This window comes from Numenius arquata, chromosome 1 (assembly GCF_964106895.1).
Source record: "Numenius arquata chromosome 1, bNumArq3.hap1.1, whole genome shotgun sequence".
NCBI classification, from domain to species: Eukaryota; Metazoa; Chordata; class Aves; order Charadriiformes; family Scolopacidae; genus Numenius; species Numenius arquata.
This window is the reverse complement of record NC_133576.1, coordinates 4765655-4779655: the sequence shown is the minus strand read 5'-3', so window position 1 is coordinate 4779655 and position 14001 is coordinate 4765655. Positions and strand designations below refer to the sequence as shown.

At 38.2% G+C, this 14001-nt stretch overlaps 1 protein-coding gene across 1 annotated transcript in view; it reads right to left on the bottom strand.

The window, feature by feature from the left end:
* The window catches only part of LOC141462387 (potassium voltage-gated channel subfamily KQT member 1-like), a 538103-nt gene that overhangs the window by 205195 nt on the left and 318907 nt on the right, over nucleotides 1-14001 (bottom strand). Inside the window, exon 16 of the mRNA XM_074148301.1 lies at nucleotides 10309-10370. Within this exon, the coding sequence (XP_074004402.1) occupies nucleotides 10309-10370 (62 nt within the window). The remainder of the gene's footprint in view (nucleotides 1-10308; nucleotides 10371-14001) is intronic.

Here is a 14001-nt window from a genome sequence, read left to right as displayed (position 1 = left end):
AGTAAGGCCCTGTACTAGCCCACATTTTAAGTGACACTGTTTTGGCCACTTTCCATACCTGTTAAACTTTACACGCATTGCTGTGTGCTTCACCTCTTGAAAAAAAAACAGTCCTTTTAATGTCAGTTACACCCCCCTATTTTTGCTAGCATTTTTTCAGAAGAGAAAATACAATAGGATTTTCAGTACTTCTAGCTGTCAGGTTTTGAAAACACCAAGCCCCAAGATGCTGCCATGTTCTACATGTGCACTTTAACTGTGGGCTGCAGGTCTCAGAAACAAACACAGACCTGCCAATTTGGTACTTAACGATGCCCCTTAAACATGGGCAAACCCTGCCAGCACATTTTTAGTCATTATTTCTTCATCTACATGTGACACGATACAACTAGAGAATTGTGTTAGACCCACAGTAGAGATGGTGGTGTGCTGCGGTGACTGCACAACCTCCTGAGGTCCCCTCCAAGCTGAATTATCCTGTGATCCCAAGATATTTTATGGCACCACAGCCACAGAATCGAAAACACTGGCCATGGCCTGATGCGACAGCAGACAGTTTACCTTGCGGGCAGACACAGGCATTTTAAGTTCAAAGAAAGATTAAAGGACAGATGTTTAGGATCGCTCAGTCCACACAGGAGGACATTGGACACTTAAGAAAGCAGTATTTGAGACTGTGAGGAATGCCTCTAGATGCTGAGTGATATACTTCTAGATAAGGTATTTATACGTCTCTCTGTACGATAATATCTGAGTACCATATAGTAACTGAAGTAGTGAAGTATTGTTTTATAGAGGGGGAGACTACATCTTGTTTGCATTTGCGCTGAGGTTCTCTGGCAGAGCATCCTGGGTTTCTGAAGCCGGAGCTCAGAGCGGGGGCCAACAGACCGTGCTTCCTTTCTTTCAGCCTATTCAGAGTCATAGCTGTCCCACACAAAGCCATTTTAACCTGCAGAAAAATACTTGCTGATAATGAAAAAAGCACAGTTCTTCAATGACAAGACCATGAATAAATCCCTAGATAAGCTGCTTAGTGATTTAGTATTACTTAATTGTATTCTGACGTTGCATAAAAACGCAATTGAGGATCGAGCTTGTAATAAACTAAGCACTGTACCCGCATGATCAGAAGAGATTTGGGGTACTCCACACCACCTCACCTCTTCAGACTCAGAACCCAGTCCCCTTCCCCTGGTCTCAAAGGACAGCAGTGTGCAACAGGCTCATTGACTACCATGCGCTTGACTAAAACATGCCTAGGGCACAGCACTGAAATCACAACCAAACTTCTGAACAAGAAAAATATGAATATAATTTATCAACAGTATTTACTAGTAGGAAAAATAATTACATTGTAGAAGTGAGTATGCATTACTGATCTGCTCACTATTTTCCTGCTACATAAAATTTAGAGTTATGTGTTGCAAATAACAATCTGGTGGTAAAAATAGGGAGAAAGGAGCTTTCTCAATTTCTTGACATTTTATGTCTTTCTCCGTTACCTCATAAGCCATTATATGAAGTCCTTTAAATGAATTTACTGTCGAGTGAAAATTTTCTTCCCTAGATACAGCCAACATGTCAGGGCAGGTTGCCACAATTCTCCAGTGTAACTTGGTGGTTTTTTTCACTTTCATTTTCATTTTGTTTTTGTTTTGGTTTGGTTTTCTTTTTTCTTTTACAGAGCTGTGCCATCCTCCAACTTGCCTTTTACAAGAGTATTCTTCATACTGCTTATTATATATAATCCACTGCAAACACGCAGACACTAGGCTATAGCCATTTAGACTCAATCTATTCTTCTAGTCCATGCCTTAGCATCCGTACTGGCCATCAGCAGCAACAGAATAGCTCCAGGACTAAACAGACGCTTGCTCTGACTTGGTGTCACGGTTCTTGCATGAAACATAAATCCAGCTGCTAGTCCGGTAACCATTTGAATCATATAAACCTGGTTTTTTCCAGTGTACTTCCCCTGATTAAGAGGAATTAGAGTTCAATATTACACGGCATTCAAATAATAATAAAACTTCCCTTTAAATTACTGATCTGAAAGATGTGGTAGGTGAAATAACCACTGTAATTCTGAAGTAAGGAGTACTAGAGGAAAACTACTCTTTTTCCTTTAGAAAAATTTCTGTGTTCTCTGTGAATTCTCCATGATGCTGGAATGTTTTCATTCAGAAACAGAACGAAATAGTAACAATTTTAAACAAATTAATTAGAAAGAAATCGGTTCAACTGAAATGCTCAGAGAAATCAGAGTATTTCACCCCAATTCTGATTTTCAGAAAGTCTCTCTGAAGTGGAAAATTGGAAATACTTTCTTTCAGTATATGATTCAAAATACAGTTCCATAGGATGTGGCACCTTTTCAAAAAATGTTCCATTGGAAGAAAATTGTCATTTTCAGATGGATAAAAATTCTAAAGGAAAATTCTCTATTTGTCGGGCAGCAGTTGTGGCATACACCCATAACCAGCTAAGAACAGCTACAAAACCTATTTTTGAAAATAGCTTTCTAAATTAAATTGTTTAACATAGCAACATTGGGAGGTCATAAAAAATGATAAAATGAAATTTATTACCACCAGAAAATAATAATTTTTGAAAAGCTGTTCATAAGAAAAGACAGGTTTAATGACTTTATAATTTTTTTTTTATTTTTTTTTAATATGGACAGGATAGAAGAATTGTTGAAATACTCCATTTTCATATTTCTAAATAAAGGCATTTTGTTTGGGGGACCAGGATGACTGATCATTTCAAACTTAATGTTAATTTAGAATAACTTAAAAAAAAATTACAAAAGGTAGAAGCAAAATACTTGTAGCCAATCTGATTTCTGTTATCCTTTGGAAGTTCAGGTCAAAGCTCTTTGTAGGAGAATTTGATATTTTATTTAAAAAAAAAAAAAAAGTCTGATCTCCAAAATTCTCTTAGGGTAAAAATATATTTTTTCTTCCAGCAACAGTAAATAAATTGTGTCGTTGCTTCATAAGCAACAGAACCAACATGCTTTGTTTCCTATACATTTGTGGCCCGACTCTCTGGCACCTGAGCAGAGCCACACTCACACTGTAGTCTTTCCTTCTGGGAGCAGGGGATTAACAGAGTGTCTGTCTTCTACCCAGACACTTATTTTCTCTAAAACTTACAGGAAATAACATCTCTAAGCTCATGACCCCTTTCTCAATTTCAGTTCAAACCTGTTGCGATGCTTAAAAGGTTTTGGTGGAGAACAGGAAGAGGCTTGCTTGACCACAGTCTTTTTGGTCAACACTCCTATTTCCAGGACCTTTCCCCTGCAGGTTAAACAGCCCAAGAGCATCAATATGGATTAGATTTCCATCATCGTAACAGCCCGTGAAAGATTCCCTTCCCCAAAGACTCTGTTATTTACCCGTGGCCCCAAAACACTTTACTGTTTTCTATCTTCCTCGGTGTTCACAGTTAATCTGTGTGCTCTCCTCAAGGAGCATTAGTGTAGAGTTGTACATCTTCTTGGTTCTTGTTAAATGTAAGGTAGCTGCAAATTGATTTCAGGCTGCTACGCTGTGAGCCCCTGCCTCCCCCCACCCCAGCATGCTCCAAGGTGTCGCGGGCAGCGCTTCCTGGGTGGTTTTGGTTCCACCAGAACAGTTTCAGCCAAGAGAGCAGAAAAGCAACTAGATTGCACCAATTGCCTAATCACAGCAATCCTTGAGACGGCTATAAATGAGACCAAACTATCCAAGCTGGATCCTAATCAACAGTCAGTGCAGTCACTGGGGAGCAGACACTGCCATCTGCACGCTCATTTATTGGGCTTTGGAATTATTTAACATTTGATTTATGGTGGTGAATTGTGTCCTGGCAAATGTTCACTATGCAAAACCCTTTGCTCCCTCACCCATTAAAAATCAGGGCCTGATCCATGTGAAAGCCTCCTGCTGAGTTCACTATTTTTTGGATCAGGCCTTTGGGTCTCAAGACTGGCAGAAAATGTTCCATTTCTGTCCAATTTTCTTGCTCAAATTCAGAAGAAGCTCAAGTGTTTTCCATCAACATTGTTATATTTACTTTTGGGAGAATCTTCACAGTGGGTCAGGTTACTGTGATATAGAAAGGATGACCCACATCGACACACAAATTTTCCAAAAAATCCCAGCCTGAGGCAGACATCTGCCTTGGAAAATTTCAGCCCAGATGGCTAAAGTTTGGCAAAGATGTAAGCAACTGAAAATAGTTTTATAACGGAAAGTGGTGTACAGTCTTAATAGGAGGGTGCTACCAAGTACCATACATGATAAGGCTCCATAACAAGAACCATAAGGGAAGAATTCAGGCAGGATTTTTTCAGATATGCTTCAGAATATATGATCTAACTCTTCATTCCTTTGGCCTGATAGGCGTAGCAGAGTTAGCTCTTATTTTTTGTCTGGCCCTTCAGACATTACCATCACAATGGTAGTGAAGGCAGCTCAAAACCAGCCTTTCCCACTCAACCTTATTAAACAAGGTTTATCTGAGAAGCATAAAATCACCCCGGATAGTCAAAAGAAGTCCAGGCTGCAACAGTTCCTCTCCGCATTGAGAAGTCAGCTAGCAAAGTAGAAAACCCGTGTAGCTGAGATCTAAGCTGTTAAATCAGCATTACTTGGTTTTCAGATTAAAAATCTGTCTTGATGTTTCAGTACAAGAATGCATGCAGAACTTCAGTTCTACGGTACCTTAAATCCCCGGCGTAACACAAAGATTCACGTAGAAATAATAGATGAAAAACAGGATTTCACTCTGATTAATTCTGAACTTTTTGAGTCCCTAGTTCTGCTGTCACCTCATCTCTGTCAATTCACTCCTATTGAGCAGGATGTGATGACGTGAGCTGGAATCTTGTTTAAAGCCATGTAAGAAACTTGCTGCACTTTGCACCTGCGTAAATCCTGAGTAACTCCACTGGCATAAATGAAAGCACAATTTGGCTTGAAGTATCAGGCATATTTAGTTTTTTTTAAATTAGGCAATACCTTAAAAATAAAAATCTAATGACCTCATGGGTATGATGCAGAATCAATGGATTTGTGCTGGACTGCTATGGAGTAAGTGAAACCAGGCAAACCGGGCTTTGACTGTGTTTACTGGCATCCCATTCCAAATACGCATTCATAGCATCTCTTCCTGTCTGTCTCCTTGAACTGAACTGAATTTCACTGAATTTTTAGAGTTGGAAGGGACCATAAAGATCACCTAGTCCAAACGTGGCATGCTCCAAGAACACGTCCAACAGGCAATGTACCTTCTTCACAAGATATACTGTTATTTGCAAGTAGCATTATCCATGTTAATTATTGACGTTTGTCTTGAGAAGATATACTCCAAAAATCGGCAGTGTTCATGAGCGCTAGCAAAGCCTGGAGGGTCAAGATAAAATGTATTTTCTACTTACAAGAAGGAATGGCAGCGTATCTCTGATAACTACTTTTAAGAATTGTTTCAGTAGCTAAGGAAATCCACATAATGCCCATTTGCAAAAAGCCTTCTGAAAAGTTTTATATTATGGAATGACTCAACCTTTCAGGAGCTGGGGGCAAACAACCCACAAACACCTTAGCTTCAAAATATGGTTTTGTTAACAAATGCATTTGTTGGGTTTATTTCAGGCATATTCTTGAAACCTCAAAAATGTAGCACGCTCATTTTGCAACTGACTCATTGTGTACCAATTTTCAGCTTTTTCCCTTTTTTTTTTTTTTTTTAATGTAGTTCAGTTATGCTCATCACTTCACCCACAAATTAGGGGTTTATAATGGAAATTCTGACAGGGCCTTCACTATGGTGGTGCTTGCAGGCACTGTCATGATAAATAATTTACTATTTAATGGTTCCTGATGTAATCACAGCAGGAGTCAGATTCACTAACATCCATCCCTCCATTGTTACCGAGGAGGAATAAGATGGTAGGGAAACACCACTCTTCTCTGAGCCCATCTTTTTAGCTTCCAACTTTAAAACGAGTGTTTAAATTGGTAAAGAGAGAGTTTACCACCACAATCCAACCTCTACATTTGTTTATATTGGATGACATTTTTGTTCTGGCTCACATTACTCAGATGGATAAAGCTCAGAAGGGTTCTGCTTTACTGCCCTGTTTTCCCTTAGCGTTTCTGCATTTTTTAAATGCTACCAAATGGCTGCTTTTGGCTCCCAGCATTATCACATGTTGTCTATAAGTATGGAAATAGTTATGGTAATATGGATGTAAATCATAACTGTAAATACCACATAAAGAAGACTGCCATATAATTATAAAAATACCTAATAGATTTCTTTTTCAAAGACAATACAGCTGTCCCTTCTAACTTTTCATTTGTAGATTCTTTTCTCTCCTGTTTTTATTTATAGGTTGCCGTGCAGTTTGACATAGCACACCATGATTTTTGTTTCTAATTTTGAAAAGAAAAGAAAAAGAAAGAACACTCATTTCATCATAAAGAAGCATTAGTTAACAATTTTGAAAAGAAACTAACGCCAGCTCTAGAACATCATCTTGGAACCAATCTCCCTCTTAATACATTTCAAAAGAATCTGTCAATGGCTACATACCGCAATTTAAAATTAAACCCTGCCATCGAACTCAAGAAAGGGTCAGCCAAATGGCACACATCACGTGTTGGGAAAGAAGCCCCATTCTTTCTCTAAACATCTCAGCGTTTTTATGAAAAGAACCACAATAGGTTATTACGCTGACCACAACAAAATTAGTTTTTTTATACCCCACTCAGGGAAAAACAGGTTGAAAAGTGTTATGGGTAAACTTACACTATGCAACATGCCATGTTAATGAAAGGACTGAAGCCTTACACGGCACTAACGTTGCCAAAAAAGGTTTTACACGTTGTCTGGAAACTGCCACCATGAATTTTATCCTTTTCCAGTCAGCTTTGCAACGCTTTAAAAGCAAAGTTACACAAGCGTATTTCAGCTCTGCTTTACGCTGGACTCGCATGGTGCTTCAACCGACACAAACTTGTTCTTACCTCTTCCCTGTTACCTTAAACTTCCACGCGGAGCCTGGATGGTCACAAAAGAGAGGCTGCCGACAACGCTGCTCATGCCACTTGAATGGAAGGCTGTTATCTCTGCATCTTTGAAACATTTTTGCCTCGAAGCTTTTATCTATCACTAAGCAACCACTTCAGAAATCTGTGCCTATGCCCTTCTAGACAGCAAATCCCCCATTTTAACTCAAATAGTAGCAAATCTCTAAAGGGAATGAAGTTCGTCTTAACCATCAGAAATATACACTTCTCTCTCTCCCTCTCTCTCTCTCAAAATTTATAAAAAGAGTAATTATGGCTTTATGTAGAACAACACACAGCTCTGAATGGGTGAATTACATTCCGATTCCCTTTCAGAGAAACAACTAAAACAAATGAACTGGAAAATGCTGGTGGGAAAGATCAGTCTGGGCTAAGGGTGCACTAATAGCTTATCGATACAGATTTTTAAGCAGATGAAACATTCAAATCCACACTGCATTTTTTATCTACACCAACTGGCCTTTGTCCAAAAACGTGTCATTTTATCAGATGTGTCACTCGGTTGGGAGGTTGCCATGACTATACTGGGTGACTGAATGTTAAAATAATTTCTCCAGGGGACAGAGGCTGATCCCAAAGGTTTTCTAGTTCCAAGGGGGAGATCATTTTTCACCACCAGCTGGAGCCTGATGTCAGACATGCCCTTGCTTCATTTATTCTCCTCAGAGGTTGAAACCCAGCTTGTCCTTCCTGACTCCAATATTGTTTCACATTTGGGCACAGAGTAGCTACTACACAGTGAACTATTAAAGCAGGAGAACCCATGAGACATGGGAAAATAGTTTAGGGGAAGCGGTTTGACAGCAGGATGCGGCCGTTTCTATTGTCCTATTAAAATAGAGATATCTGGGAAGCTTAACTTTGTTTTCACTATGTAAACATATGTATTTTAGTGTAATGTGCCAAAAAGATGCAAATAATAAAAAAACAAACCCACACCACCAAACCCCCAAACAAACAAACACAACAAATGTTTGACCTTTTTGTGTACTGTGTCTACTTTCTTGGCAGGAATATAAGAATGAAGCCCTGTACACCTAAAAGAAGTCTAATTTGTACCGACAGAACAAATGCCCTGGGATCCATTAGACTCTGGCTTTTTATTTTACATTTGATCTGAGAACAAAAAGGAAGTGCAATGACTGAATCTCTTTATAGAGTCATCTTATGAAAATATCTTGACATATTTTTATTCCCTTCTATTTGTTTTCTCCAGAACAATAAGTAGAGAGATAGAAATCACCAGTTCCCATCCAACATGCGGTCAGTTAAAGCACTACAGTTTAATTCTTCAAACAAAATAGCAGCTAGGTCTTGCCCACGCTAATGGTTTGAGCTCACGACAACTATATTTAGATCACGCTTAAATGATGTTGATGGCTATACCAGTGGCTTTTCAGACTTTTTTTAAACTTTTTAAACTTTGACTGTTGTTCTGAGAACATTGTTGTGAATCCCTGCTACAGACTGGTTACCACATGCTTACAATAGACATTTAACACGAGAAAGCGAAACCATGTTGCTTCATCATCTCTAAGCATTTACATCGAGGCAGTATTGATGAAAATTATAACCTTTCTGAACCAGCTAGAATTTGGTTTTATAACAGGTTTAAGCTGTAAAGATCATTCACTGCAGCATTTTCTGTGCACACTGGCATCTCCTGTAATGTTCCTCTTCTTAGACTAGGCTATTTCTGCAGTACTCTAGTTAAGGCTTTGAAATAAAAAGTTATCAAATCCACACCATATTGTGCTAAAGCTGGACCAATGCCAGACACATTAATAACTTTCTGACCTCTCTTCTTCATAAATATGGAGCAGTCAGGAGACCATGAACAACTGCTTCCGGAAGTATTTACAATTCTAGCAATATTTCTCACACAAAGTAATCTAACTGTTATCCCAGATACCTTTATTGCTAAATTTTTAAATCTGTATTGTGAGTTTCTCTATATATGTATATTTAAGAAATCTGAATGAACTAGTGGTATGAATTTACAGAATATACAGAGACTAGAGAGCAATGTATCTCTTTTGAAGTGAATTAAGCTAATCTGAACGAAAGCCATTTTCACTTTGAATGAGAGTGAAAGAACCACAAGGGACCAATCCATTTTAAAAGTTAACTCAGATAATTTGCCTTTATCTGTGAAGCTGATTCTCTGATGCTGTCCGAGAAAGCTAAAAGTCAAAGAAAATCTGTCCTTTGACATCACAGCATCACGTATTTCCAATGTTCTCCTCGCAATGATCATTAGCTATTAGGCAATAATGGGAGGAATTGTATTTGTTTAATTTTAATTTCTGATTTTTGGCAAGATGCACAATTCTTTTTAGGAATAATGGAAGATTTCTTTCCCCTTTCCTTCTCGCCTCACTTCCCAAGAAAAAAGTGAAAAGAAAATTTGCATGAGAAATTTGAGTAAGACAGGGATACAAATAGGCAATGGATATGTTAAATTCAAATCGACTTTTGTCTCAGTTGTTACATCATACTATATACCAAAGCTACTGCAATGCTACTGTCCACAGAAAGCATTGTTCAAGGGACACCAGATTTTAGGGGGAGGTAAGAGAGCTGACCAGAAAACTATAAGAGAAATAGATTCCTAGTTTTAAGCAAACTTGTACTTTCATTATCACTTGAGTGGGAAAAGCTCTTGAGGATGTTTGGAATAGATCTAAAACAATAGAGCCTTACTGAGCTTTGGCCTTTAGGCATACTTCTAAGTAACTCTAATTAATAACAAAGATGAACATATTCTTGGCGAGAAGACAGAAGGGGAGGGGCAGAATTGATGCAAAGATAACTGCACAGGAAAAAAAATGCAGTAAGCATTAAAGAACCTCGAGATTATTGACTGAGATATCAACTGTTGCTCTTTACAAAGGCTCCTGACACTAGCTTTTCTGCTTAACTCGCTAATTCTGGTATGACAAACACCTTGTCAGTTCACAGCACTTATCTGCAAGATGTGTGATTTGGCTTCCACATGAAAGCAGTACCTTTTAAAATCAAGAACCTAATCTGTATGGCAGGTAAATGGTTAATGCTGAACAACACGCACACGATACTTCATCAACTCCCTTACAAAAATTAGGATATTATTCTTTATTATGGTGCCCTGTAATTCTAAAGTAAATCATGCCAAGATACTATCTTGTATGTCTGTAGATCAGATATCATTACTCAGGAAAAAAAAAAGCTTTCATGCACTTACCTTATCCTCTAGCCGGATCAGTCTGGCTCCTACAGTATAGTATCCTTTGTCTACCCCTTTTTCTAAATAAAAAAGAATAAAAATGGGACATTCATTCGGCGGAGAATAAACTCAGACTAAGAATTATATCAATGGTATTTAAAGCAAAAAAAAAAAAAAGAAGCTGATAAAATGTTAGCGCAGAATAAGCAACATGAACATAACAAGAAAGAATTTCTTCATAGTGGACAGGAGTGAAAAAGGGTAGCTGGAGAGAAGGGAGTTAGTTTGTCTAACTGACAAGACTAAGTTAGCCTAAAAGGCAACCCGGACCTTGGTGGTGGTAGTCTGTGGACATGAAGGACTCCAGAGCGTCTGAGGAAACTTGATTCCTTGTTTAATTATCTCAATTAACTGCATGTAGTTAGACGGAATAGGCATGTTCTTTAGGTGCACTCCCATTTTGAATATCATTGACATGAGCCATGTACAACTTTCTATACATAATGAAATCAGAATAGTTTTCAACTGAGGTTGTAGATGTAGGAGGCAGCCCTGCCCAGGGTTTCACGGGCTGGAGTGGCACTGGAGGGAGGCCTATCTCCTCTCTGCAAATGAGTGACCTCGGGAAAAGCCCTTGCATCTCCAACCTCATTTTCCCTCCTAGCCTTCATAAGACCTGGTTATTTAAGCCCCGTTCCGCAATTTGTTTCACTCACACACTACAAATAGTGGGGTTGGGAGCCAAGATTGGAAACTGTGTAAAGTGGGGTCTATTCTTTGTGTTTACACCGCTAATTGCAAAGGAACGCCATAGTTTGGGGGTGTTATTTCACAGGAAATGAAGCACAAAAACATATATTCTGAGCTGGGAGAAAATATCCACAAGAAAAAACAAACAATCCCCAATACTAAAGTAACTTAGAAGCCTATGCCAATGGAAGTTGGACATATTTTTCTCTACTAAACTATTTTTCCAATACTGGGCTGGAGCAAATACTCCTTGTTTGTTCCATAAATTATTCCACTTTTATGGGGGGTTAAGCTTTGGTTTTTAAAGCTATTTAAGTCCATTTTGCTTAGAGCGTGAGCACAATGTGAAGGGCTTACTGGAAGGCAGACTGAGATGTGGATTTACAGTGCCTCAGTGTCCACTGTAACTACCTGTATGTGTGCTCATTCTGCAGGGAACTCACATTCTTGCATGTCTCCGTGAATGGTACTTGCTTTACCATTACCATTAGCAGCGCATACGTCTGCTGATACTGATGTGTTTCGTGATACGTTTGCACCGAAGTTCATCCAAAGGTAACTCGTACCGTATGCTCCACAAACTTAGAGGAAGCCTTTAGTGAAAAGCAACGCTGGCAAGAACACACTTTTTGCTTTCCTTCTCCTCTACAGACCACTTAGTGTATTAAAAAGGTCATGGACCCTTGACAGCTCCAAGCAGGCATTAGAAAGGAGAAACGCTTCATCAGAGAACCGGGAGGAGTAAATACCGTACGGAGAGAAAATTCAAAGATTGTTCAAGGACACTGTGTTGGGATAGAAAATAAATGACACGGCTTGGCTCATACATGTGTACTGATTATGATTCATTAGTTCACAACCACAGGAACCTCTTAAAATATAAGTGGCTGAAGCTCAAGATTATCTATGTATTAATCTCTGCCTAAAATGAAATAATTGACTTTGCAGTCTACTTTCTAGTAAGTAAAGCTGTAGACACTTATCTTTCAAACTACATACCAGAAAAAACATGCCTTTAAGGATTTCTAAAATGGGATGTGATTTGAACAGCAGTGGGTAGGTAGTGTTTTTATTTATGTCTGAAACCAAAAAGCCCCCCAAACCTGAGGAAATATTCCAATAAGGGTTTTTTTTTTTTGTTTGTTTTTAAGAAAGAATAATTTCCTCACCAGCTCTAATTACATCCTTCATATAATCACCAAGACATCCCAAAACAACCAAACCACATTAATAATGTTTCCTATTTTAGTTACTCTCCAATGTGGTGTGGAACAGAAAACAAGAAAATAGGAAGCAGATAATCAGTAAGAAGCTATTTTGTGGCATGTGGCACTCCTATCAGATGAACTGAAAAGAATGATATACATGCACATAGCCGTGTCATGTCCACCCCTTTATTGGCATGCAGCTTGTGTATATCACAAAAGGCTTTGGTCTTTCCCATTTCTTATTAGCCTCCATTTAAATAAGCATTCAGCTCTAATTTACAAGCATTTTGCTCCAATAAAGACCATCTTTAAAGGTAAATGGGGTGTGTATACAATGCGCAGAGCATTGTGGTAAGAAGGGTGGGAAGAAGTTCAGATAACATTGCTGTAGTACATTTGATTTCTATCTCATGTTTATGCTTTCTCTCTCGAGCCTTTCCAAGATATATGATTTTAGACCTCCTACGTGAGATTATTTGCTTTTACGCAGTTGAAAAGATTGCATGGCTAACTATAAATCTGAAATGCCTTAATTTTTACATTCTTTGCTTTGTAACAAAAAATAACTTTCTTTTAGTATTCATTTTTGTCTGTTCTTTATGTTGGTCCGCAATAAAACAGATAAACCAGCTAAGCAATCCAGTAACTGCGCATACATACGTGAAAGGCATAGACAAAAAGGAAACATGCATGATCATCATGAAAGGAGGCACAATTATTTATAACTGGATGAAAATATATATGGAAAAATCTTAGCTCAGAAGAAAAAAGATTATCTTGAAACAAGCTTGTATCACATGGTTGATACGATACAAACCCACCATTTTATATACTTAGACTTGAATCAGATAAAATATTAGTATATAAGCAATAGGCATTATACTTCAGGAGACTGAATGGTTCTTGGGTCAGCTAGTCCATATCTCATCTTCATCAATAAGTAAATTTCTTCCCTGAAAATCTTTCCCTTCCTGAGTATACATCCCATAGTACTTTCAAAACAACATGAGCCTGTACTTATTTTCTAGTATTTTCACAAAGGTGGCACATCTCTTTTTCTAGTGAACAACAAGAGATGCCTCTCGTAAAAAAATATTAGATTTTTTTTTGTATTCCCCACACCAGGTGAGAAAACAAGAAAGGCCATCCCCGACTGTTTCCTCAAGTGGAAGCACATGATATAAAAGATCTTTTACTCGCTATTCAAGTTTGTTTTCCTTTGAAAAACCCCAGAAATTATAACCTGAAATAAATATGAGGAAACCAGCAGATCAAATGAGGGACAGCAACACAATCTTACTTTTTTACTCGGTGTTCTCCATCTCATCAGAATACATCAAACTTTCAAGAAAACAGATTTTTTTCTTTGGTTAGAAAAAATACTTATGGGGACCATTAGGACAGTGGAAGAATTGCAACCAGACGGTCTGAAAATGATAAAAGCTGGAAGTGGTCTACTCTACTTCTACAGAGTAAGAGACCTTCTTTCATTTTTGCTTTTATGGTGTATACAGCTAGAAGTAAGCTAACTCAAATTTATTTTAAAATTTATCTAAAAGCCATTAATTTTTTTAAGCAGAAAAGGAGGAATTTGAGCACTGTGACAGTGAGGATACTCCAGATTGCTAAAGACCTCACAAACCTTTGGCAAATTATATCAAGTTCAGTACTGAGACTACAGAAGGCAGGACAGTGCAAGAGATTCCAGTACCTTCTTTTGTCTAACTCAATGCAACTACAACCTTCGGATCCC